Raw genomic sequence first — 27,105 nt, forward strand, 5'->3', positions numbered from 1 at the left:
GGGGCTCTCTGCTCAGCAGGGAGCCTGCTTCCCCTTCTCTCTCTGCCTGCCTCTCTGCCTGCTTGTGATCTCTGTCTGTCAAATAAATAAATAAAATCTAAAAAAAAAAAAAAAAAAGAATTGAAAGTGGAGTTTTAGATTTGTTGATCAGAGTACTGATCTTAACTTCTTAAATTTGAAAAAAAGGATCTGTAGTTTGAGAAACCTGTGTACATTTCTTTCTATGAACAAAATGATCTAGAAGACAGGTCTTGATTGACTCCTAATTTTAAAATGAATAAATGGATATTATTCATAGGATAAATTCTATCTTGTTGGAGTCCAGGTGTTTATTATTGTTTATTTTAAAATGTTTCAAAGTCGTATGACAAGTTGAAAATGTTTACAGGCAAATCGGAAACTAACATCAACATAAATGAACCAGCTGTGTGATCTTCCACTCCAGAATCGGTATTTGCCCAGTGAAATCAACTGCTTCTGCAGTGTGGGTGGAGAGATCACATCAGGGGAGAAACTTGTTTTGCAGACTTTAGTTCTCACTCACCGTCCTGGGTTTGATTTTACCTCACAGCCCACAAAACTCCTAGTGTTCTTAGCAGGGTCGGTGATCGCTAACCACATTTTCGATTTTTTTTTTTTTTTTTTGCTTTGTTTCTGTTGATTAGTATGCAATGGACTGAATTAAGGAAAAAGGAAAACATAACCTCGTTCATAAATATGGAGAGACAAAACATTGAAAACACCATTTTTCACGTGTTTCCATTTACCCGAACAGAGTTCTGCAGCCCAAGGAGACAAAGCAGCTGTCGTGGGTTGGGCTAGGGATAAGCCCGAGATTTCACTTTAGAAAACTGAAAGTCACTTAAAAGCTTCAGATCAGATTAAGTAGTTCAGAGTTCACAAATTTTCCACACCATCCTAAACTAATTTGCATTGTAGTTCTTACTTACAGTACAGACAGTGCTATTAGTACTTATAGTTAGTTTACTAATTTCTTAAGAAGGTATTTCTTTTTGCATTAATAAAACAAAAAATTGATATTAAGCATATAGCATAGTACCTGGTATATATTAAGTACTCAGCAGGGACGCCTGGGTGGCTCAGTCAGTTAAATGTCTGCCTTTGGCTCAGGTCATGTCCCAGAGTCCTGGGATCAAGTCCCACATCAGGCTCCCTGCTCAGCGGGGAGCCTGCTTCTTCTTCTGCCCTGCCACTCTCCCTGCCAGGGCTCTCACGACAAACAAATAAAAAAAGTGCTCAACAAATGTCAGTCTCTTTGCATCATGGGTAATAACGAAGTTAGGTAAGAATTTTAATATTTCCAGAGTTGGATAGCCTTGGTAATTGATCTTTCCTGCCATTATCGAGCACCCTATTAGTCCATGGCAGTGACCTAAGGATTCAACCTTGTGAGGAAAGAGTAATTATTGCTAGGATTTTCGTGAAATAGCAAAGAGTAAGATAATGAAGGCACTACTAATTTACTACATCTTTTGGATGAATTACTGTAATTGTAACTGTTCTTTTAAACCTCTCAAGACTGTCCAGTTCTTATGCCATCAAATTGTTGAGGTGGGGCACCTGAATGACTCAGTGGGTTAAGCGTCTGCCTTCAGCTCAGGTCATGAGGATGGAGTCCTGGGATGGAGCCCCGAGTAGGGCTTCCTGCTCAGCAAGGAGTCTGCTTCTCTCTCTCCCTATGCCCCTCTCACCACCTCATGGTTGTGCTATCTTTCTCTCTCTCAAGTAAGTAAATAAAATGCTAAAAAATTGTTTTAGAAACTGTTTAATAATTGTTTATTAATTATTAAGTATTACATTTATTTGATATTGATTAAAATTCTTAATAAGAAAATATTGTTCTTTGCATAGAAGGAGCCTTTTTTTAAATTTTGAAAACATTATGTTCATTTTCTAGAATAGGAGTTGGTAAATAAAAGCTGTTCATTCCCTTTCAGTGATTGAAATCAGAAAAAAGTAATTATAAAGACAGACTAACTACCCTAAAAAAAAGTGAGTTAGAATCTTCTTGAAGCAAAATTAACATGCATTGGGCACTTAAATTTTTCAGAGGTACATTTTTAATACTATCAAGTATGCAGAAGTCAGCCATCTTAAAAGATTGTTGTAGTCTTCCTATCTTCCTGAATGCCACTTATAATATTCTGATCACAATCTCATCAACACATTGTTTTACTTCGTACTTTATATGCCTTTTTATTTCCATGTACATAGAAAAGCGCAGGTGGGTTAGGTGTAAAACTCCATGGATTTTCTCAAACTGACCCTTCCTATTCTAGTGCCCAAGCCAACTCTGAATAATGGTGGCACCCAGAAGGTCACTTTCCTCCTTGTTCCAATTCCCTTCCCAGACCTTCTCCCTAAATGCCTCTTTGTGAGCCAAAAATGGATGAGATTGCACTGATTTTCAGCATGAACACATCCATATGAAGTACCGTTAAATTTTAACAAAATCTATCTTAACATTAAAGTCCACTCAAGTTATCTTTCACCTTCCTGTCTTCTCTTTCCCTATACCCCACTTTATCAAGTAAGAGGTCAAAAAATATTTAAGTTCTGTCCTCAAAGCACTGTGCCATCTTCCTCTTCTGTATAAGGAAAGCTAGGATATTGATTCTTCACTGCTACTGCTTAGCTGTTTCAGTGGAGTCATGTTTTTGCCCAGACAAGTACAGTTAAATGTTAAGATTGCCAGTATTTGGTAACACAATTGAATTGAAATTGAATTCAAACGTAAGCCAGGAAGTCAATATTGTCACTTCAAAAATCCATGGGAGGGATGCCTGGGTGGCTTAGTGGTTAAAGCCTCTGCCTTCGGCTCTGGTCATGATCCCAGGGTCCTGGGATCGAGTCCCGCATCGGGCTCTCTGCTCAGCGGGGAGCCTGCCTCCTCCTCCTGTCTCTCTCTGCCTGCCTCTCTGCCTACTTGTGATCTGTCAAATAAATTAAAAAAAAAAAATCCATGGGAAAGCTAAAAAGTGGAGGGAAATGGAGCGTTTCATTGTTCTATGCACAGTTTCCTTTATTCTAGATTGCTCATTATTGTCCTCAGATTTTGAAGATGACATGATTATAACATCTGATGTCTCCCGATATATTGAAGACCCTGGTTTTGGGTATGAGGACTTTGCCAGACGAGGAGAAGAACATTTGCCAACATTCCGAGCTCAGGTATAAGATGCCTTTAACTCAGAGAAACTAGAGAAGAAATATTGTCGTTTTAACTGTGAAATGTTGAGATATAAGTCCATTGCCTTCTAAATTGATAGAGTCTGTAGATCTTTTTATGTAATCTCGTTTTTGGCCCAGTCTAATTTGATCTCCTAGTAGATAAATTATTATTTCAATGTTTCCCCCTCTAAGAAGGCAAAAGGAAATGGTTTCATTTGGTTACTTGCAACATTACATGGTAATTGTATAATGTTCATACCCTTTTTTTTCTTAAGGAGCAGGGAGAAAATCAAGCGATAAAGTTACATTTATAATAAAATGGCATTTTGTAGTAAGATCATATACCAGTAGTTCTGGGATTAAGGGTTACCCCACCAAAACCCCTAGAGGCCAGAGTCACAGTAGCGATGTGGCTCCCAAAGAGAGTGAAAGTTTGAATTAAGACAGACTCCTTTGCACTTGTTTCACTAATCTGCTAATTGTCCGTGTCACTGAGTAGGTTTGGTCACACGGGAATTTTCTCAGATTTCCTGGGGCTCTTCCAGATAAGGATGTAGTTTGCATAGTACCCGACCACAGGGGGAGGCCAGAGTTCATCACCAATATGTCCAACCAGGGACCCCACTGAGGAAACCGCATGGCGCTCTGATCTAGGAACCGATGTGAAGGGTTCTTAGTAAGGCTGTCAACTTAGAATACATTTGAAATATCTTCACTTCCTTGCTTCAGTAGTTGTTTCCCACAAACATGGAATTTAAATGGAGACTGCCCATTTGGTAACTAGATAGAGTTTCTTCTTTCAGGACTATACCTGGGAAAATCACGGGTTCTCCCTGGTGAACAGACTTTATTCTGACATTGGACATCTTCTTGATGAGAAGTTCCGCATGGTCTACAATCTCACCTATAACACTATGGCCTCCCATGAGGATGTTGACACAACCACGCTGCGCAGAGCTTTATTTAACTACGTTCACTGTATGTTTGGAATCAGGTACGTTCGTCGTCGAGACCATTTTAAACATTTCTAAGTGACAGTTCTGACCCAAGTTTTGCTCCTGTCCTTTTTAGTGCTATAGAGCCCTGGGGAGAAAAATACTACAAGTGGACTTCTGATTTTGAAAAATGACTTCCAGTTTATAGAAGAACATTTTTCCTTGTTTGACTGTTTGGAATCTTAGCATGCACCTGTAAATACAGTAATGAGAATTTACTAAGGAGGGGGAAAAAAGTTTCAGTAATCGTTGGGGGATACAATAGAATCAGACTCAATTTAAGTATCCTTCCTGGAAGAATTAGGCAGTTAAGGAACGTTTATTGTGCCTCTTTGGCCCACTGTAATAAATGCTGGTTTGTTTGTTTATTTTTAAAGGAATGGTAATTAGGGTATAAATAAAACTAGGATAGATTGTATCTTCATAAAGCTCACATAAGAACACTGAAATGAAACTATCAGTCAATATAAATTAATGGCCTCTAAATTTAGAAAATTGGCATGGAGAGGACAGTGAGTAAATGAGTGAGTGAGATTGAATGGTCTAATCAGGAAAGCTTTTTTGGGAGAATGTGCCTTTTTGAGCTGGGTTTTGAAGGCGTTTATGGAGATAGATTTGCAGAAAGAAAAAATGCCCAGTTATGAATACATTCAATTTGACTCTACTTTCTCCTTTCTAATATAGTCACAGAAAGCCTTTATGGCATGGAGTTAGAATTCAATTTGCTAAGCAAAGTATTTTCTAACATTTTAATGTAAAAAAATTTTCCTGAAACATCAGCTAATAGTCAAGCATTCTACCTAGAAGACACTGGCACGATGGTAGTTAACTATGCTGTTTGCTCATTTATCATTCCAGACAATAACTTAACACTGAATCATCACATTTTAAAACACATACGTCATAACTACCTACTTTAAGAAAAATAAATATTAGTAATTCAATTCAATTGTGATAAATTATGTTCAAGACAATACATGACAAATATTATGGTGATTATATTAACATGTTGGATGCTACCAAATAAAGCTCATATAAGATTTTTGAATACTTATTTTTTGACTAAGCATATGTTTGGGTTAAAAATTAACTGAAGGGGCGCCTGGGTGGCTCAGTGGGTTAAGCCTCTGCCTTTGGCTCAGGTCATGATCCCAAGGTCCTCGGATCAAGCCTCACATCGGGCTCTCTGCTCAGCGGGGAGCCTGCTTCCCTTCCTCTCTCTCTGCCTGCCTCTCTGCCTACTTGTGATCTCTGTGACCTGCGGGTAAATCTAAAAAGCAAAACCAGGAAACAGAAACAGACTGATATAGAGAACAAACTGATGGCTGTGGCGGGGAGAGGAAGGAGAGGGCTGAATGGGTAAAGGGGATTGAGAGGTCAAAGTTCCGGTTACAAAGTAAGTAAGTCGTGGAGATGCAGTGTCTCAGCCCAGGGACTCCAGTCAGTAAGATTGTAATGACTTTGTATGGTGACAGATGGTAACTACATTGGTGGGGAGCATTTTGTGGAGCATATTAATGCTGAATCACTGTGTCCTACACTTATCACTCATATCATATGGTATGTCAAGTATAAATAAAAATAAAAGATCCTTGTTCCCCGGGCCCCTGGGTGTCTCAGTCGGTTAAGCATCCAACTCTTGATCTCAGCTCTGGTCTTGATCTCAGGGTCGTGAGTTCAAGCCCCTACTTAAAAAAAAAAAAAATTCTTCCTTCTCTCTCTTGCAAAACCAACTTTACCCTCTTCACTGGATCTTTCCCATCAGTATATACACACTGCTGTGACTTCTCTCATCTTTAGAAAAAAATTCCTTTCTTCCTCCTTCTTTGCCTTCTAGCCTTTGCCTTGTCTTCCTGCTCCCACACACAGCCCATCTCTTTGACAAAGTGTTGTTTACTTGCTCGCTATTTTATCCCTCAGTCCGTCTTAAATGCACTACAGCACCACCGCACTACAACAAAACCCCTCTTGGGCAAGGTTGCCTGTGACCCTCCTCACGCCTGCTCCCAGGGCTCAGGGCCTAGTTCCTGTCACATTTGATTTGTCAGCAGCATGGGACACAGTGGGTCACTCCCTCTGCCCCCCATGATGACTCCCACCTCAGGGCTCTCTGCTGACACCTTCTCAGAGAACAGCCTCGCCCCCTCCCTAAAAAGCGCTGCTTTTCTTCTCACAGCCTCCTTTCCCTTTCCCTCCACAGCAGTGAACACCCCCCAACAGATCACATGCTTGTCTATGTTTTAACTTTCTTCTCCAATAGGATTGAAACTCCATGGGACTGGAGATCTTTGTTTATTCTGTTCATCTCTGTATCACTAGTGCCTAGAAAGCACCTAACAGGCACCGAGAAATATTTGTGACAACAATTAGTTAATGAGTTTTTGGTATTGAATTGCTAGACCATAAACATCTCTTGATACCAACATAGAAATCAGAAATTTTGAATTTTTCATTTGTCTTTGGCCTGTAGGTATGATGACTATGATTATGGAGAAGTTAATCAATTACTTGAACGAAGCCTGAAGGTTTACATTAAGACAGTGACCTGCTATCCGGAGAGAACCACCAAGCGCATGTACGATAGTTACTGGCGTCAGTTCAAGCACTCAGAAAAGGTGTGTTTCATGACTTGACGTTATAGACACCTTAGGCTTGTGTCTGGTATAATTAGTAACGATCAGCAAACATTATACAGGAAAATATTGATAAGTTAGTGCCATTAAAGAAAAGAAGTGACATCATTCAGCTGTCTTTTCAAAATGTGTTTAAATTCCGGTTTATTGAATATTAACTAAATTTTGGTTCTGTGTTTCGGCCAACATGGTGGGTACAGCACACTTGTAGCATCAGCCTTTGAAAGGCTGGGTCCAGATACTGATTTTTAAAGTACCTTTAGGAAAATGTCTACCATTCTCATGATTCATAAAAATCAAACCTAATGATTGGGCCAGGCCCAGAAGGTATGTCGGATTAGAGATTAACTCTAGCCACTAGAGTTGACAGAGAACAACAGTTTCTCATTCCAACTTGGTAATTTAGTATTTTGATAATCTAATGCATGACCTTTGAGCCAAATGTATGTACCATTATATAAGAATATTTCTTTGGATGAAATGTATAGAAATCATTATTTAAGACCTAATAAATGTTAAGGATCTCTACCAACATTATAGTGTAAGAACCTTATATCCTAGGTCTTTTCAACCTGTAAGTCGAAGAATCTTCCATTTATACCAGTTTCCAAGATTTTGAGAGTAAGAAAATCTCTTTAGGGTCCCAATAGTCACTAGTTAATTCTATGACCTTGGCAGAGGATGTTACGACCTCCAAACATAACCGATTATTTTGAAGCCTCAGAGACAATCCCACATCAGATAAATAACCGTGTTACCGCCAGCATGACTTCTTGATAGATCTCTATGCCCTGTTTATATGTTTGCATTAGATTCTCTCCCTTTACCAGGCTGTATCTAGAAATTCTCTTTACTCATCAAGAGAATATACCTAACAGCATGTCTAACCTGTAGAACATTATCAAAATAAATATAATATCAAAAACATTGTAGTAAATTTCAAAAAAAGTGGATATTCATTTTAATCTATCAGCTAGGGTGTATCTCCCCCAAAACTTAGAAGCTTGTCCACAGTTGTATCTGAAAGACTACAGGGAAGCTGCCCAAATCTAACAAGGACCAGACGCTAATTACAAACTGCTTTCGGCTTCAGGTTTTCACCTTAGGATCTTTCAAGGATCCAGTAAGAAATATTGTTTAAAAATGTTGTTTAAAAGCTTTCCAAGTAACGAACATAGGCTCTAATGAGTGTAGAGCTGATTTTTAGACCTCTAAGATTTAGACCTATAAGATTTGATAACTGAAAGATAGTAGCACTTGCAGGAAAGTTGTCATTTATAAATAAATATATATATACATATACATATGTGTATATATATATAATTAACATATAATGTATTATTTGTTTCAGGGGTACAGGTCTGTTATTCATCAGTCTTACACAATTCACAGCACTCACCATAGCATATACCCTCCTCATTGTCCATCAGCCAGCCACCCTATCCCTCCCACCCACTCCCCTCCAGCAATCCTCAGTTTGTTTCCTGAGATTAAGAGTCTCTTATGGTTTGTCTCCCTCCCTGGTCCCATCTTGTTTCGTTTTTCCCCTCCCTTCCTCCCATGACCCCCCCGCCCTGCCTTTCAAATTTCTCATATCAGTGAGATCATATGATGATAATTGTCTTTCTCTGATTGACTTATTTCACTTAGTGTAATAGCCTCTATTGCAAATGGCAAGATTTTGGGGGTTTTGATGGTTGCATAGTATTCCTGTGTGTGTGTGTGTGTGTGTGTGTGTGTGTGTGTGTGTTTTAAAAAGTTATTGCATAATCCAGGAGATTGATTGGCTTTTCCTAATATATATCTTGACATAATGATTGGTATTTTCCAGGCTTTTAGCAGTCGTTTTCACTGCTCACAAGACCCATTGCTTTTTTTTTGAACAGCTTTCGTCAATGAGCATTACATCATTTATATGTGTAGATAACACCCATTTGCATGGTAAACCTTCATGAATGTCTGATATGTTTAAAGGAAAAAAGTAAGTTTTTTTCAGTTGTTTATACCGGTCACTAAGGAGATAACATTTTCATTTCTAGGTTCATGTGAATCTACTTCTAATGGAAGCGCGGATGCAGGCTGAACTCCTTTATGCGCTTCGTGCCATAACTCGGCATTTGACCTGATAGCATCATCACCCAGCGAACATGTCCTACGTGTGGAAAGACCTTTTCACACAAGACACACATCAGAAGCTGTTTGTGATGTAGCATCAAAAATTTTTCAATTCTCTAGTGGCAAAGTTTAGCCGTTCTTTCTGGCGGCTGTAATGTGCAATGACGTGTTTTCTTTTTCTTGATGCTTAACATTACTAACAATTGCAAAAATAATACTGAGGAGCACTACTTTGCATTGTTTTATAGCTGGATTTTTTGGATACTGATCATAAATCATGAACCTGGTTTATATTAATGCTTAACTTCAGCGCTTTGGGGTTTGTACGTATGTGTATTCTTTTCTTTCCTTTTTTTTTTTTTTTTTTTTTTTTTTTTTTTTGAGTAAGGAAAAGCGCTTACAATCTGCTCAAGCAATTGTTTTTCAGCTAGTGGAATTCAGCACAGAATGACCTCCTCTGGCCATTCTAAACTTTAATGTTGTGTCCTAAATCTGGTGGAGGAGAAGCATGCGCTGTTGAACTAAGCTGCTCACAAGGACACGTGTCTGTGTCCCCAGGAGATTATTTGTCAGGCACTGTTTGTGGGGTTTTTTTTTTGTTTGTTTTTGGGTTTTTTTGTTTGTTTTTTGTTTTGTTTTGGTTTTGGTTTTTTTACTGCTATTGGCGATAACGTGAAATGTGATACAGCCATTGTCCATAATTTAATGTGAAATTAATCATGATGAATTCTATAGCATGCTACTGAAATGCCAAATTCAGCTGTTTTCTTTCTCTTCGGAAACAGAAGTTTCCGTTTTCCATATCAGATGTATATATTAAAAGTGAAATTATGCACAATCCTTTCTATCACGGACAGCCATCCTCGGTCACCGGGGTAATCAGTGCTCACAGAGCTGCTCACAGTTCATTCGGTCGGCACGTCCAAGCCTGTACCCACACAAGATTGACCAAAAAGTTTCTTTGCACATTTTTCTTTTCTCATAGTGTTTTCTGTATTGCAGTTAAGCAGAGGAAGGTTAATATACTTGTATTTTTTTCCTAGTAGGCCTTTAGAACTTCTTTCCTATTATTTTCCTTCTAATAGGTTGAACAGTTGAATATTCAGAGGTAAAAATTGTGTTTCTATGCATTAATGTGATTGAACAGCAACAACAAAAAAAAGTGCAATATGTTGGGAAAAAGTACTCCACGGAACTCCCCCCCCCACCATTACGTCATTGCAGAAGTGTCCTTTTGAACAGAGCCATAAAGAAATTTGTTCCAATTTCTTTATCGCACAAGGCTTTTGCCTTACTGGGGTTGAACGATATTCTTTTCCTAATGCCAAAGCACCCCCTTCCCCAGGGGAAAAAAATCTCTTTGGACAACTGGTTTTAAAAAATATCAAGTCTTAGGGGAGGAATAAGCATCCAAAAAGTCACATTTTTGCATTGGTTTATGTTGCTTGATTAGACTATCTTCACAGAGCACAACCTTATGTGTTTATAGCTTTAATTTGTCTTGTGTTAATGAACCAGTGAAGTGCCTGAAGAGATGCTTACAGCTATCCAGTAGGACACGACTGCACTGCTTAAACACTTTTTGGTTAATTAAGGGTGACTTGAATTTTAAACATGCTGATTTAAAAAAAAAAAAAAAACTGCTCCATTTGTTCATAGTAAATAATATTGTCGAAATTCTCCACTAGGGTTCCCACAAAGATTTCGTCTTAGACTTACTTCCTTACTTGTTCTGTAGGAGTTTTTGTCATGAAAGAATCGTGGATGAGTGTTTTCGTTCGGCCCATCCATTCGTCATCCATTTCTAGTACAACACATTAGGCTGCTTTCTTTTAGATTTTGTTCCAGACAAGAAAATAGAAAGGTGACTGTAAGCCTACAAACATGAGGCTGTTCTGCATTTTTCGATCCCAGGATCTCGTGTGAGATCGTCCGTGTGAGGAAAAAATCACTAATATTTTTTAAGACAGGTGGTTTATTTAAAGATACTATTCAGAGAATTCATGCCAGATCTCTTCTGTTTAAATGCATATACCATATGTTGATTTTATTGAGCATCACGTTATACAGAGATGTATTAACTGCAAGGAAAGTAGGAAAATGACAAAACATAGATGATAGCATAAATGTTCATTTGATGTCCCCAACCTTAGAACTTTTCAAGTTGGGGATGTCTTTTATTCTTGACATCTGGGTTTGGTTCTTGTTGTTTTGTTTTGTTTCCTTTTCCTACAGTCCTTTCATTTAATAGCCCTCTATATTGTGCAGGTGACCTGTGTTACAGGATTAGAAATGATCTTTATAAAAGGAAAAAGAGAAATTCTCACAGAACATCATATGAGCTTTAGACCAAAAGGGGAAACAAGGTTTAAGTAACGAAAATGGCCACTTAGTTTTTGTCTTTTATTTTTTTACCCCCAGAAATGTAAGTAGTTGGAGTTTGGGTTTTGGAAATATTTAGTGCCTTTACTAGATCTCTTTTCTAGCAAAGTTTCTTTTTAGCTCCGCATTGATCTATCTCCTCAGTAATCAGGAACCTAAGTCGACTTGGACCTATAAACAAAAACAAAACAATATATTTATGAACCTCAGTGAACCAGCCTAGAAAAATTGACTTCCGGGGGTGCTAGGGCACCCCCAGTAAGCTACAGCACGTGCAGCATTCCGGGGCGTGAATACCATTTTAAACAAGTTTGCTGGGAACCTTCTCTAACGCAAACTTGAAATTCTGATGTGGTTTTCCAGGGTGGTATTTTTTCAGAGTATTGAATTTACTATGTAGTAATTTATAGTATAGCTTTTTATATTAAAATGTGATATTTTTAAAAGAGATATCTGGTTCAATTGGTGTAACGACGTGATTCTACAGTATGCTAACCTACACCTGGGGGCTCACATTGTGCCAAACTTTAAACGTGCAAGTGTACTTGGGGGGAAAAAAAAAAGCACATGCGAATGTGAATTCTCTGACTTCCTTGCTTATCATGTGAAAATTAGTCTAACAGCCCACCTATGTATATGCTTGATCGATGTCTATTTACTTCCCAGCTTCAGTAGTAATTCGTGATTTCTCAGATCACCGTAGGAAATACCTGAATACTCTCCTGTCAGAAGGCAACTCTGTTCTGGAAACCGATCGCTTGGCGGTGGGAGTGGCCCAGCAGCCGCCCCACTTGATCCTTCAGTTTAGACCCCCTCAGATGGACTCACGATAATCAGCGGCAAAGAGGCTTTCTGAGATGAGACCACCTGTTACCTTCTTTATCTTCTTGAACCACATGTGTTATCTCAGTCCCAGGAAGAATCTTTGTCCCATTTGGGGTACTTTTACCATAAAAGATGACCAATGTGGAATCCAGGCCATGGCCTTGGCCTTTAATTATGGCTTTAAACCCAAATAATGGCAGAGCAATGCAGGGCTCTTTTAGAACAGAAAACTCAGTGGAAACTTTATATTAAAACAATATTTGAACCATAGCCCCCATTTTAATTGTGTTATAAAGTCTCCTAAAGTTCTTAAATTCTTATGAAGACTAAACAACATTATTCCAGAGCAGTTGTTTTTTTTTCTCCTCTTCCACCTTATAGAGTTTTTTAATCCAAAAATCTTGGATTTTTATGCCATGGCAAAATAAAATGATTGGCAAAAAATTAAAGATCTATACTTAAAAATAGTTCACCATGCATATATGACCATAAGATTCTTTTAAACTCTTAAAGACAACTAGTTCATCAAGGGAAAAAAAATAACAAATTTCAGTGCATGTGATAGAAATGATTTGCACTGTGATAGCAAAGTGAGGTTTTTGTTTTGTGTTGTGTTGTGTTTTGAAGACAATTCGAAATCATTCCTCTGAAAAGCAAGACCTTAAACTCTTTATCTAACAGTCTTTTTCTTCTTTTCTGCAAATAGGCGGTCTTGCATGAAGTAAAAAGTATGCAACAATAATGATACGTGAACAGTACCCAGAATTTTCTTGGTGGTGTAATTCCACAGCACCCTAAGAGACATGCGGCCCCTCAGTTCAGATCGAGTGCAAAGTTACTTAATTTGTCTCATCAGAACCCACTCGCGGTGGCCGTCATCTTTATCTGTGTTTCCTTACTGTATCCCTCTGGAGACTGAGAATCAAATTATGGAGTCTTTCCTCAGAACAGTACTGTAACATGAATGTATTCCTCTCAGTCACCAGAATTTAAATGCCTCCGTTTGTGGAGCTGATTTCCATGCTAATTTGGCTTTGTGAGCAATGTCCACTCAGGTGAGACCTAGAACAAAAGCAGCTGTGGCGAAATGGATCCTAGAGGCAGAGGCAGAGAGAGCCCTGTGAGGAAGGAAGAGGTTGTCAAAGAACACATGGAACATCACTCTGAGTGTGGCCATCCTCAGCATCCTACACCTAGTATCAAGGAACCTTCCCTTGTGGGAGTTCCGACCCGCATCGGTCCACCCTTCCCTGCCTGCTTTCTTTCCCCCAAGTGCCTCAACCTTCTCCACGCTTGCTTCCCCCCCGCCCGCCCCTGCCCTCAGCCCACCTTGGCCACCATGCAAGCCAAACATCACCAGCCACCTGCTGATAGTCACCAGCATTTACTTTTCTGAGTTACTTTTTCTCCACTCATTAAGAGCAGGACTTCGTCCCAGCTCCCCTACATGCCTCAACCATCCAGCTACATTTTGGCTAACCTTCGCCCTGGACACCCTACCAGATACCATGCAGCACCAAGTGGAGTCCTGTCCATCCCATACTCTTTTCCCCTTTCCCGACTGCCAAAATATCTTGCTGTCCTCTACCTCATCCCTAAAGAGCCTATAAATTCAGAGTATCCAAACTTTTCATGGATTCACTCTCTGTTGTTCAGTAATGCTACTTCCATATTTTAATAAATCGTAGAAGATTTTTGCCTTCTATCAAAGTAGAAGTCTTTATATTTATACATGATACAGAAATGGAACTATTTCTATCATGCAGAACTTAGCATTTAGACTTTAACATGACTGAGTTACCATCCTAAACTGGATCTATATTAGGGAATAAATACTGGTGTCAGCCCAAGTTATTTGAATGTACATTTAAAATTCTCTAGCAATCCAGATCGATCCATAACCCTTCGGTGGAATAGGAACCTTCTGGCATAGAAACAGCTGGTGTTTCAGAGACTTGTTTGATTGCTGTCGCTTGGGCCAGTTCTTAATAGAAGGACATGCGACAAAGGGTGTTCAGGTGATCCCATTGGATCACACAAGCCCATTTGATAAATAACATGGAAAAAATACCACAAAATTGGATACATCAGAGTTTGGACAAGCTTTCCTGGGTTGGACTAAGCTTCTCATCCCCTTCCTTACCCTGCTGTCGTGGGGGTGGGGGAGGGGATGGGACAGAAAGGGAATGCATTGACTTTGTAGTCTGTCTTCCCCTGGCTGCATTTCAGGTCTATCCAGACTTTGTCACTAAGGAACACGTGCACAGAGGAGGAAGAAGCAAGTTCTTCCTCTCCAGCCAGTGCCCGTGCTGTGTCCTTCATGTATGGAAACCCTGTCAGGTTTCTAACAGGGGGCATGTAGCTCTACCATGGTTGTCTGACCTGAGGATGAACCACCTTGTTTGGAAGTAGAAAATATTACAATCTGAAGTGGTATTCGAATGCTGTACATTCTGTTCCTGAGCAACCCAGCCGGACAGCAGAGTCTAGTGAAATGCCTTCAGGGGCCCAGGAGTGAATCAATGTTTCGTTAAGAAATGAGACTTAATAATAGACGCTGAAGGGACTGTTTTTACTAAATCATACGTCATGAGGTGTTCGTTCTAGCTTTAAATTCATTATGACTGCACCACCATGAAGTAGAGAATTGAAAAAGGAAAAATCTGGGAGTGGGGGGAGTAGAAGGAATATCTGATTTTTTTCCCAGTGCTTATGGAAATCTTTGAGATAATGAAACGTACCTTATAAAATAGCCTTTAGAACAAACACCCCATTCTACTTATAGCTGATAGGACAACATCAAACATTAGTAAGTCTAAGTATGATAAATAGAATTTTTGGTATATAAATTTTGCTAAAACAGTCTATTTTTCTTGTACCCCTCGGTTGAACCTCTTAAAAAAAATGAATGTATAATTTCCACAGAAAGATTATCAAAGGGAGAGAGAAACTCTGGTCTTAAATGCTGAAGTATTGTTCATGACTTCTGAGTGGCTGAGTGTGTGCCTTACAACACTTAGCAAATGAAAGTGGCTCTACATCTCTTTCTTAAATTAATCGGTCTTCATAGATTTCCACAGACTTCCAAATCTCATCAGGAAAGATCAAAAGGAAGGATAAAGGAAACCCATCAGCTGGGTAGGAAGACATTTCCTTTGTGATGTTGAGAGACTGTTTTCTCTTTTCTGAATTTCACGAGTTCTCTAAAAGGAAAGGCAAGAGTTCAGTGGTACCCTTGTTTGTCAAGGACAGTGAACCAAACTCTCTCTAGGGCATGTTTTCTTTGCATCCATAGATCTTCTCTGGAAAGAAAATACGGTTTTTCCCCTTCCTCTTTCTCTTCACATCTACTCTTTTCAGCCCAAATTAAGATAGACACAGGAAGCCAACCAAGCCAGTCTGGCATCTTCTCCATGCTAATAGAATAGTCCCATCCACGTGCACCGTCTGAGCGAGGTGACAGAGAACCCCATCAGGTCGACTCAGAACATGGCCTTGCTCCTCAGATTAGCTCCTTTGAACCCGAAAATAACTTTCCTGGCCATGGAAGAACTGGATGTATCCTTTAGCTTATGAAATAGGATTTGAACTTGAAATCTCTTTTTAAAAAAAAAAGAATTCTGATTGTTGCAGGGCGGCTACATGACGAATGTATATATTAAGACTTTGTAGCTGAATTGCACACGAAATCCGATTGCCAACTTCTTGACTTTCAATTTCAGACATCCTTTTATCCTTCAGTTGTGAGCGATATATGTAGCATGCTGTGAAATGTCTATTATAGTTCTTTAATTCATCAGTATTAATACAGATTTATCTTTTGCGTTCCTTGGTACTTTTTATTCAATGTAATCAGAAGCTGTGATGTTTTGCCTTTGTAGTCCTGTGCTTTGTTACTGTAATTTTTTTTTTTTTTACGAAGCACGTGACTTTGGACTAATGTGAGGCAGATGACATGATCTTTGAGACTGCTATATAGGTCAGTCTTACTATATAAGGTTTTCAATTAGAATAAGCTTTTATCAAATAGATCATTGATGCAACTTAGGATTCACACAGGTTTCAGCGTCAAACGGCGGTCCTGTATTTATAGTTTCAATTCTGGAAATAGCAGACTTGATAAACAGCCACTTTAAACTCATTCTGGCAAACCAGACCCTGCTCTAGATGTAGTCGTCTAAGGTAGTTAACCATATAAGCCTTTTCAACTATATTATGCCCTCCACGGGAGTCAGCCGTAAAGGAGTTTATAGAACCCATGAAAGCTTTTTGTATGTATAAGTAGGTTTTATTTTTCTTATGTTGCTGATTTTACAATTCTGACTAAAGCTGACCTGAATGGATCAGTTTATGTGTAATATTGGAGTGCTTTAATGGCTTTTTTTTTTTTTTTGGAGGGATGGGTAATATTATTTGAACAGATGCAGAAGGAACTGTTAGTGGGTCAAGACAAACACATTTGAAATAAAGGAACTGTGTATTAAACATGTTAACAACAATTCATAACTGCACTTTTTATGACATTTTGAAAATCTATTTATAGGTACAGAACAATGGGTTTTGTTAAACTGTATCACATTTATACTTGCAGAAATTTAATTCATTGTTATTAGTAGGAATTTTATTGGTTCAATAAAATTGGCAAAACTGAACTCTGATTATTTGCTTTATATATATTTATCTTTACACTGGAGTAACATTCTTGCCTAGGTTCATTTCTGCATGATATTGAGACGTGCTTTTGGAAACACATCAGAATTGTCTTTTTTTTTTTCCCTTTATTCCCGACCCATGGTTTTTTGGGTGACATTTCTTATAATCACTCGATATTGCATTAATGGAATATTATGATAGCATAAGTGGTGCAAAATATATAATTATTGCTGCCTTTTAAAATGTCTGTTGTGGTCACAGAAAGAGGCACATTAATTTCACTATTGTCTCTTGTTAGCCAAAATGGTAATGCAGAATGGGAAAGGGGCATTGAACCTGGGGTCAGAGCCTGGCTTTAAAAACTTTTTCTTCTCATTCTAATACTAGCTTTGTGACCTTAGAAGTAATTTAATCTCTGGGAACCTTGATTTCCACACCACAATCTGAAGGGAACAGTACCTTCTTGATGTGGTTGTTGGAGAATGAGGTGAAATGTAATCATGTATTTGAAATATACAGAACGGTAGCGGGTTTCAAAGGGTAGATGAGAAAGCTTGACAACAGTGTTGTTTCTAATTGAAATAAAGAGGTGGGAAGGACAACAGATGGAGAAGGGGAGGTTATTCACCCGTAATGGGCAGGGATGGTAAGGTCTCAAGGAGATATGGAAGACGGGCTTTTGGAAAGCTACAGAGAATGTGTAAAGCCTTTCATACAAGTCCTAATTTTGACTTATGCTGATTACATAAAAATTCGTATCAAAGGCGAGAGCTCTCCCTTTGTGCCCTGTGTCCAGCTGTCCATTGACAACTGGCAGAACCCAGGTCCTTGCTGATGAGAGCCTGTCTCTTTCAATAATAGACAACATCTAGGGGAGAGGAAGGGGACACATCCAGCAAACTCAGCAACTCAGCCCTTCCTCAAGACACCCACCCCCCACCCCAAAGAATCCGCCTTTTTGACACTTGTTCCCTGGGAATTTATTAACTTTGAACCATTCTTCAAAGTGAAATAAAAGTCCAGGTTTCTGTGTGTGCTTTGTCCTTTCACATGCGCGATCTCATTTACTCCTCGGGTTGTCTTTGGGAAGAATTGTTACCTCCATTTTACAGGTGAGGAAACTTGAGTATCAGAGAGCCTCACTCAGGGAGGGTTTGACCTTCTGTCCTTCTAATATCACTTCCTATAAGGAACTTCCTTCCTTAGTTCAGTCTAAGTTTCTTGCACGATGGTGTAAATACTACCAACACGACATTTTACTTGAAAACTTAAAGGATAGTCTATGCTCCAAACAAGAGGTTAGATAACTTTCCTATCTGGCTAACTTGCAGCTTTTTTTAATTTAAAAAAATCGGGTTTCTTTCCTCTAATCATGTAGGGGCACTTTGATTTAAAAGATGGTCCCCAAGGGGGAAGTTTCCCAAACCAATTATATCAAATCTGTACTTGTAAATTCAAAGGCTAAGAATTTACCCCACGAGAACAACAAGCCTGATCCTAGAGAAGACTCAGGAAAGCTTAAAACTATATTACATTTCTATTGTTAGCACCATTCCACCAAATGGTGGAAGTCACCAGTTCAAAGTCATAGTTGCTAACGCACCTCATTTTCTCACACAAAAGACGTCTCTCGTCCCTCATCTCACATCTTTGACATGTTTCAAAACACAGGTGAGCAAATCTTTCCCTAGAACTCTTTTGAAAGCAGCTGAGGCAAGACTTCATACTCCCTCTGGCACAAGCCTGCTCTTAAAATGAACGTGAATAAATCCTTACTCTTCATATCAAGGTGAAATTTAGGGAAAAGGGCCCAGTTACAGAACTCTCCACCACCCATTGGCTCTCTCCCTCACTTGCCCAGAGGCACTAGGGCACGTTCCTTCAACACCATTGCACAGTCACGGTAGCCCCTTGCTGATCCAGGTTCAGCAGGGGAACATGTCTGGTGGCCTTGGGACTTCTGACGTCTGGCTTCTGCTCACCACCCTCCTCAGGGGGGCTGCCCTGAGTGCTAATGTAGGATGCCAGAGGGAACTGCTTTTGCACGAGGTGTGTGAAATGCTGAGAGTGAACAGTTAACCCCTGGCCATAAGGACAGGATGGACGCTTCCTTCTTTTAATCTCCCAGGCAATGGTCTAGAGACTCCTAGGGCCTAGAGAATCAAGGACTGGCCCAACTCTATTGCTTTTTCCTCCTTCCCTCCTCCCTCCCCTGCCCTCTCCACTTTCTCCAGTCTCCTAAACAGTGGTTTCTGGCTTTGCTTCCAGGATAGCCTAGACCAAGATAAGGCAGTACAGGATAGGAATTTAGAAAACACATCCCAGAATAAATTGAAATCTCAACGCCAGCATTGCTAGCTGTCTGGCCTGGAACAAGTTACCTAATCCTGTGGTTTCTTAAGTTCCTCCTCTGTAAAATGCAGATAACAGTATGAAGGAGGGCCTAGCCCCTGTCCTTAAGAAAGGGGAAGTGTGGGTAGGAAGAAGCTAGCTTAGGGACATCAGACAACAGGAAAGAATAAGGGAATAGTTCGTATAGCAGGGAGTCATAAAACTATCATTTATCAAGAACCTTCTAAATGTTAGGAACTTTAAATACATTAGTTTTATTACAGTCACCCTTCAAGTAGGTATCTCCCCCCTTGAAAGCATTAAAAAAAAAATTGGTGAAAAAAATAAGCGACTTGTTTAAGGTCAAACAGGTGAATGGTAGAACATTCTCAGGTCTGTTTCATTTTAGTTGCTGCTCTGTTTCGTCTTTGCCAAATAAAGAGGAAAGTCTTTCTTTTTGTTTGGTGTCTTCAGTGAAGGTTTAACTGGTAGAACTGGTAAGATTTGGGTTCGCAGAGATTAAGGAACAGCACAATTAGGCAGAGACGACCGAGGGAGCAAAAACCCGAAGTACGATATTCAGGCCAGATGTGTAAGGCTTTGTATTAGATGAATTTAGAAAGTGTCATTTGCTCAGACCAGCAAGGTTGTCACGGTCAGGCTAAAGCACTATTTATTCATTCGGAAAAGGAGATGAAAGCCATTTTCAGTAGGTCTTGAGCACAGGAATGGATGCGTCCCACTTTGAAACCACAGCATCACCTTGACAACCAGAGCCTGCCTAGAATTTCAGGGGCTCATGGAAACAAGATGTGCAAAGTAAGTGCAATGCCATCTTTAGGAAGTTTTCTGCCTGAATACTTTTGCTCCTCCCCTCTGACGATGTACGCCAGGCTCCCATCGGTAAAGTATAAGATCCCTGCAAGCACACTATGGCCACGCAAGGTCATCCCTTCCCACACAAGAGCCTTCCGAAGCCCAGGACCAATGTGGAGCCATTAGAATTCCATGTCTTCGAGCTAGGCGTTACCCAAACAGGCAAAGTTTAAGTAATAGATGTGGGATATTGCTTAAGTGCAACAGTTAATGTCCTTCTAGCAGCCACCATCTTTGGACTAGAACTCGACAACTTCTCTCATCAAGAGGTGGAATCTACTTCTCTTGAATCTGGGTTCATCAGGTGGTTTGACTTTTCCAACAGTGCGGCAGCAGCGACATGGTACGAGTTGCAGACCTAGGTTCTGAGACACCTTGCATGCTTCTGCTGTCTCTTGGAATCCCTCCGTGTCTGGGGCCAGCCCGCTGGAGGATGAGACGTCGGCAGCCTGCTGAGTTGTTCCAGATGCTCTGGCCAAGGTCTGGGTTGGAGAAACCCACCCAAGATCAGTAATGACATTAGCCTACCTACAACTGATTGCTCACTCGCCAAGCCCAGTCCAGATCAGAGGAATCTCCCAGGCAACCCAGACGCATGAGCAAAACTCATTCTTTTTTTTTTTTCAAGTTTTGTTTGTTTGTTTGTTTTGTTTTGTTTTTGAGAGAGAGAGAGAAAGAGTTTGAGAGAGATTTTGCGTGTCCAAGTGCCTGTGCGTGAGCATGAGCTGGGGGAGAGGCAGAAGGAGAGGGAGAAGCAGGCTCCCCACTAATGGTGGATCCTCACACGGGGCTCAGTCCCAGGACCCCAAGATCATGCCCCGAGCCAAAGTCAGATGCTTAACCGACCGAGTCACCCAGGCGCCTCAAAGCTCACTATTTCTGATTGTGCTATTGAGGTTCTGTGGTTGCATATTCCGCAGCACGATTGTGAGAATAGGTAGCGATACGATGGAAATGCTGGAGGCAGTCAGTACCGCATCCCATACGGAATCTGGACTGGGAAATTTCTCCTAGCACAGTTTACTAAGGATAGCCTTGGGGAATAGTCTTAAGGATTTTCATTTATATGTCTAGAGTTCATGTAGGTAGTAACTTAAAAATCAGCCCTCTGCTCATCCCTGTTCTCAGAATGTTCATCTTCCTGGGGTTAAAATAGATCACATTCCTATTAAGCTTGTTCTTGGGTCCTCACCCCAATATTTGGACTCTAAACATAACTGGAACGGTGAGTTCAGGGCAGAAATACCCAAACTTTAGAGTATAAGAATCACTGAGGAACTTGTTAAAAATCCAGATTCATGGAACCACCCCTAGCAATTGTGATTCAGCAAGTATCGGCCAGAGACTAGGAGCATCCTTTTTTTAAAAGCTTCCAGATAACTGGCAGTCATGCGGTCAGACTTTGAAGCAAAACGGCTGGGTCATAAGATCTTTCCAGCTCCAAATGTACCAAATGTACAAAATGTACCAAAACTACAATACAGGTGCATACCACAGGATAGTCTTTGAAGTCTGCAAAAAGAAAAAGGAAAAAAGCAAATCAAACCACAGAAGGACAAGTGGATACAGAAAATGATCATGAAATCATGCGTGTAGGAAGGGCACAAGGGAAAGGAATATTTTTCTCCTGGCTTTTCAGTGAGCGTTCCTGCTATACTTTTATTTCTTCCTTGGGTGGAATGTAGGTCAAATTAATAGTTCTCGACCATGATGCCCTCAGAATCCCCTGGGGACTTTAAAAATACTAATATCTGAGAACTGATCACCCACCCTGAGATTCGGTTGGAATTAGTTAGAGTTACACCCAGAACATTTGGTCTTTTTTTTTTTTTTTTCAAGATTTTATTTATTTGTCGGGGAGAGAGAGAGAGAGAGAAGAGAGAACACAAGCAGGGGGAACATCAGGCAGAGGGAGAAACAGGGTCCCCACTGAGCAAGAAGCCCAATGCAGGACTCGATCCCAGGACCCTGGGATCATGACCTGAGCCCAAGGCAGAGGCTTAACCCACTGAGCCACCCAGGTGCCCCAGGACATTTGGTTTTGAAATCTCTCCTGGTGATTCCAATGTCCAGCACATTTTGAGAACTCAGTGGGCAGAATTAAAAACACATTCCACTGAATGGATGTCTTCCTAACAGTGGAAAAATTGCACCCCTGATTTACCGCTCTGACCTGCAGACAATGGGGAGGACACAGTCAGATTAGGCACAAATGAAAAGGAATTCCCTGTTGCTTTGAAGACCACATTCTTAGAGGGACTCTCAGCAGTTGCTGGGAAGGTGAACGTGGAAACACATACCCATTTCCCAGGACCCCGAGGAAAAGACGGCAAGTGCCCATTCTTGACCTGTGAGCAGAATGCTTTTGTAGACTGAAGTCATTCTAGATTGTTCTACATTTTTATATCCATGTGTCTAAATTTCTATGTATCTCTATGTGCACAAGCCATGTGGTATCTTCTGTCACTGCTCTTCTCCCTATCACTTTGTGGTTAGAATGAAATAGAGCCATGAAAACAAGACATGGAATCCTTAAAAACTAAATGGACTGTGCTCCATCGCAGTCCAAATTGTGGTTCTCAGACCTTCTCTGAGCATCAGAATCTATAGAGAAGAGTGTTTAAAATGAACATTCCCAGAAATACCCAGACTTAACGGATTAGATTGGAAGGTGAGGACTCATATGATTTCCCTACTGCTAAGCTCCACACACACATTTTTTTGTGTGCACTAGGCACCATCCTTCAGAAATCTCCTTTGGAGAAGCATGTACGTTTGGGAAGCAAGTGCCCTTGGATGTGGGAGGTCGCAATAAGGCTTGAGACGAGGACCAAACCAGGCCCTGTCTTGTGCCTCCTTTAAAGTCTGAATAACCTAACAAAAGGTTTAGGACGGGATAAGTTGAGTAGCACTGAGAAAGGGTCTGTGTTATGTGTTGTGCGCTCACCTACATGACTTCCTACACGCTTGCTAAACAAATGAGAACAATTCAGTTGGGGTCATAAGTTCGTGGCTGGTCCTTGCTGCCCTAGTACAGCCCATAAATCACTTTCAGGTTTGCTGTATCAATACAGAACAATTGTACTGGCATCAGCCATTTGGCTTCACGAGGTCTGCTTATAGTCAAGTGTGAAACTTATTATGGGAACTCGTGGTTGTTTAACTAGACACAGATGTATTGCTTCTCCTATTGTAATATCACTATATATATGGCCTTAATGCTTTGAATAAACTTAGCACTGTTGGACATCCTCCTCAGTGCTCCTCCTGCCCCCATCTCTCTGCTTCTTGAGTTCTTTTCTTCATCCTTTTACCCTCACGTTCCTGGTCGATTTGTCACACTGGCAGCGACACTTGGACAATGTTATCCACAGTCACATGGCCTGAGGTCTGCTTTGACTGTCCATACGCTCTCTGTGCTCAGTGTATGACTGGAACACCAGATGGCATCTAGGGGCTAACCAAGAGCAGGGGAGGGGGAGGTTGAGGGCTGCAGAAGACCCCGCACCCTGACTTTGGGCCCCAGGCATGGTGGTGATGTACGCAGTCAGCTGATACAGCCCTTCCATGTCCTGGGCCTTATGGGGCTGTTAGCTGCTTGGAGCTCTCCAGAAGGAACATGTCCCTTCTTGCCTCATAATAGTAGATTCTAACCAAATCCTTCCACTGAGCCCTTTCTGCATAAAACAGGATTCTGTAACTAGACTTCTTTCGACTCAGTTCTGCCTGTAGCCCCCAGGATTCAGGAGAAGGTAAAGCGCCCCCAGATTCCAACGTGAAATGATGTCCCATGTACTGAGGACCGGCAACAGAGGTGACCCCACTCCTCTTGTGACCCTTCCTCCAGCCCCACTCCTGGCTATGGAAGAGCCAAGAGAGAAAGGCAGGAAGAGAACATTTCTTCAGCGAGAACTGGGTTTGAGTCCCCACTCCCTTCACGGAGACCACTCTAAGGAATTTCTACAGTGGTGTGGAGTTTAGGGAAACTTAACAGACTGCTCTACAACTCTAATCTAAAGGAAATCCCACAGCTAAACTGCACTCCCGAGTGTCCCTCACTTGTGGACCCGTACAGGACGGATGCCAAGGGGCAAAGGCAAGGACCCTCCAGCACCTGGCATGCCAGAAGGCCAGATCTTCTTGCAGGCCAAGAGCAGACCATGGGGGGTAACCAGGCTGGGGCATCTTGAAGGGACATGGTCTAAGAGGGGGCCCTGCCAGAGGGAGATGCCTCACCCCACATGAAGGCCAGATTGGGGCATCTGCAGGAGACCACCCCAGAATATATCTCCCGAGTTCCCCTACTGCGGTCGAGGCTGTCGGCTGTTAGTGTAAGAGCAACAAAATCTACGGCAGAGTTTTGAACGGCGCGTGTGGAGGAGGGAAGAATGACAGCCACGTGATCGCATTTGAATTTCAAGAACTTTCTGACAGGAGCATGGAGAATGAAGGAACCAGAATAGAAGTGTGAAGGCTGGTGAAGGAGGCAGGCAGGGGGGAGAGGAGCAGGGAGCATGGACTGGGGTGGATGCAGCAGAGAGGGGGAGAAGGAGAGGGATCTGGGGACAGATAAGGAGCCACTGGGATCAGACGGGGTGGGGGGCAGGGTTAGACAATAAGGAGGAGTCAGGATGACTCCCAGCGTCCCGCCTGGCCCAAGCAGCTGTCCAGTGGAGTCACTCAGAGAACTCCAGGAAGGGGCCAAGCCGTAGGGAAGAGGCATGTGTCTTTGCCTTGGTCATGGGAATTTGGGGTGCCTTTAAGACATACAAAGATGTCATGTAGGGGACCTGACGCTTAGGATGGCTTAGGACCTGATGGCTTAGGAGGGAGAGTGAGAATGAAAATGACCTGAGAGCTGGCCTCCAGGGACTCAACAGTGAAGGCCAGGCAGCGGAGAAGGCACTTAAGCAGGAAAAGGGGGTAACGCAGGAATGCCCAGAGATGCAGGCTGAAGGTCCACACACCCCGCATGTGCTCATGGCTGGCTACCCAACCGGGGATAAGGAGACACGCAGCCTGCCAATGTGGAGTTTCCCTTCCACAAAATGAACTACAAATCAGAGGAAGTGTTGTAAAGGAAAAGGCAGGGAATAAAGGTGATTTGGGGGAGGGCAGAGAAGGGTTGTCGGAGGAGGCCACGTGTCTGCAGATCAGCCCCTTGACATGGGATGCTAAGGAGAGACAGCTGTTCCAATGCCACAGGATCCACACTGATTTCTTCAACATCTGGATTGAAGATACCAGGGCCCAGTGAACGGGAAGGGCTTTGGGGGGTGGGGGTTCCCTGGGGCCCACTGTCTGCTTCCTCATGGGGGTGGTTCTCCCCTCCCCAGCAACTTGCCAGGAGGGGTAAGGACCCACAGCTACCTAATGACCAAGTGTCTTTGACCAGTGAATGTCTCCCAAAAGAAGGGGAGAACCAGGTGAACTGACCCAGGACCCAAATGCCTGGGCCAAGGGTGAATGGGGAGAAGAGGAGCTACTGCAGGCCCTGGGCCAATGAGAAGATGTCTGGGCACTTGGTCACAGTCTGGGGACAGGGACAGTCCACCTGAACCCCAAGGCAGTCAAACCCTTGTTCCAAGCAAAGTGGCCCAAAGGGTGTCAGTTAACACCCAGCCCTGCCAAGGGTTGTCACAGCAATTTTTGTGGTGAGGACAGCAAGGAGTTACATGGCCTTGGGAATACAGCCCAGGAGTCCCCCCGCCCAGGCTGCCTGAAATACACCCCAGACTCAAGGTGTACTCTTTCACCCAAGGTCCCCGTCGACTGATTTACTGGGTTCCTTTAATCTAATTCTTTTCCATGTAAATGGTATTGCATTGTTCATATACAATCCAATTTAGTGAGGCAAATAGGAAGCACTGTGTTAGGGCAGTGGCCTTAAACACTGAGAAAGCACCAAGTCTCAGGGAAGAGAGTCCTTAGGCTCTGGACTCAGACTCCAAGTCCAGCTCCGCCACCTGTTGGCTCCGCCCCCACCGAGTCAGTGACCTTGGCCAAATGACGCAGGGCCCATCTTCCTTCTTGTCTTATAGACCAGGACAATAGAATTTACTTCCCAAGGGTGTTTTGAGAATTCAGTGACATAATGCCTGGAAAGGACTTGATGTTAATAGTAGTAATAATGATGATGCTAATATCGATTGAGCACTTCTGGTACCCCAGATACGGTCAACGTGGCTGACATGTATGAAGGAATGAATGACCTATGACATGGAACTCAAGGCCTTCCTGGTCCACACTCCTCCCTTGCACCCTCACTCCCTCCCCAAGTCAGATGCCAGACCTTCGTTCCAGCCACACTAGCCTCTGGTCCTTCCTAACAGGCCCCACCTTCTCTCCACTCTCTCTGAGGCACTCTCCAGCTGGTTCCATCCCACCTTCTTGCTCTACCCAACTCCTACTCACCTTTCAGGTGCAAATCAAATATCCCCAAATACCCCAGCGGGTCTTTGAAGCCTCCTCTGCTGCCCACAGGGCGGGCTTTTCAGCTTCACCCTCTCTGCACTCCCACACACTTCCTCCATACCCGAATGAGAGTGGTAAACACAAGGGCCAAGCAGGGCACTGAAGGACCTCAACTTTTTAAACTCATCAAAGCGCCATGAAACTTATAGTGTAGTTTTGTAATTAACTTTGTTTTAGGATACAAAATGTCAGGCACAGAGAAGTTAAGTAACTTGCCCAATGCCACACAGCCCATAAGCAGCAGAACAAGTACACAAACCCCCTGGGAAATTCTGATTGCAAAGCCAGTGCCATAAACAGCACACTGGGTTCAGGGTGCCTAAGTCTCTCTCCTCCATGTGAGGCTGGGAGAGCAGGAGCTGGGGACGGGGGTGCCGGAGGTGGGGGGCGGGAGGGATATGACTGTGTTTCATTCTGTGTCCCCGCCCCTCACTCCCTCCAACCCCCTCCCTGTACCTGGCAAACAAGCACATGCAACCTCCTTCCCCCAATTATTATAGGAAAAACCATTAATCCAGGAAAACTCACCCATGTGTCCTGGTCTTTTCTTTCTGGTCCCTGATTTCTGATTGGGAAATTGTGCTATGAGTCCTGTTCAAGGGGCCAAGTACAGTCTCTTTGAAGTTGAT

The 27,105-nt window shown here is 42.0% G+C and overlaps 1 protein-coding gene across 4 annotated transcripts in view; it reads left to right on the top strand.

Annotated features, from left to right (window-relative positions):
• LOC111154519 (sestrin 3) overlaps positions 1 to 9,293 on the top strand; it is a 66,314-nt gene extending 57,021 nt beyond the window's left edge. For 3 of the 4 annotated variants that reach the window (XM_022514171.1, XM_022514174.1, XM_022514173.1), the window contains exons 7-10: positions 3,053 to 3,192; positions 3,996 to 4,186; positions 6,658 to 6,802; positions 8,860 to 9,276. In XM_022514171.1, the coding sequence (XP_022369879.1) occupies positions 3,053 to 3,192; positions 3,996 to 4,186; positions 6,658 to 6,802; positions 8,860 to 8,946 (563 nt within the window). In that variant the 3' untranslated portion in view covers positions 8,947 to 9,276. Of the gene's footprint in view, positions 1 to 3,052; positions 3,193 to 3,995; positions 4,187 to 6,657; positions 6,803 to 8,859 lie in introns of all 4 variants that reach the window. The other variant, XM_022514172.1, reaches the window with a different exon arrangement.
• Positions 9,294 to 27,105: the final 17,812 nt, after the last annotated feature.

Source organism: Enhydra lutris, unplaced genomic scaffold (genome assembly GCF_002288905.1).
Source record: "Enhydra lutris kenyoni isolate GAN:26980312 unplaced genomic scaffold, ASM228890v2 scaffoldscaffold37, whole genome shotgun sequence".
NCBI classification, from domain to species: Eukaryota; Metazoa; Chordata; class Mammalia; order Carnivora; family Mustelidae; genus Enhydra; species Enhydra lutris.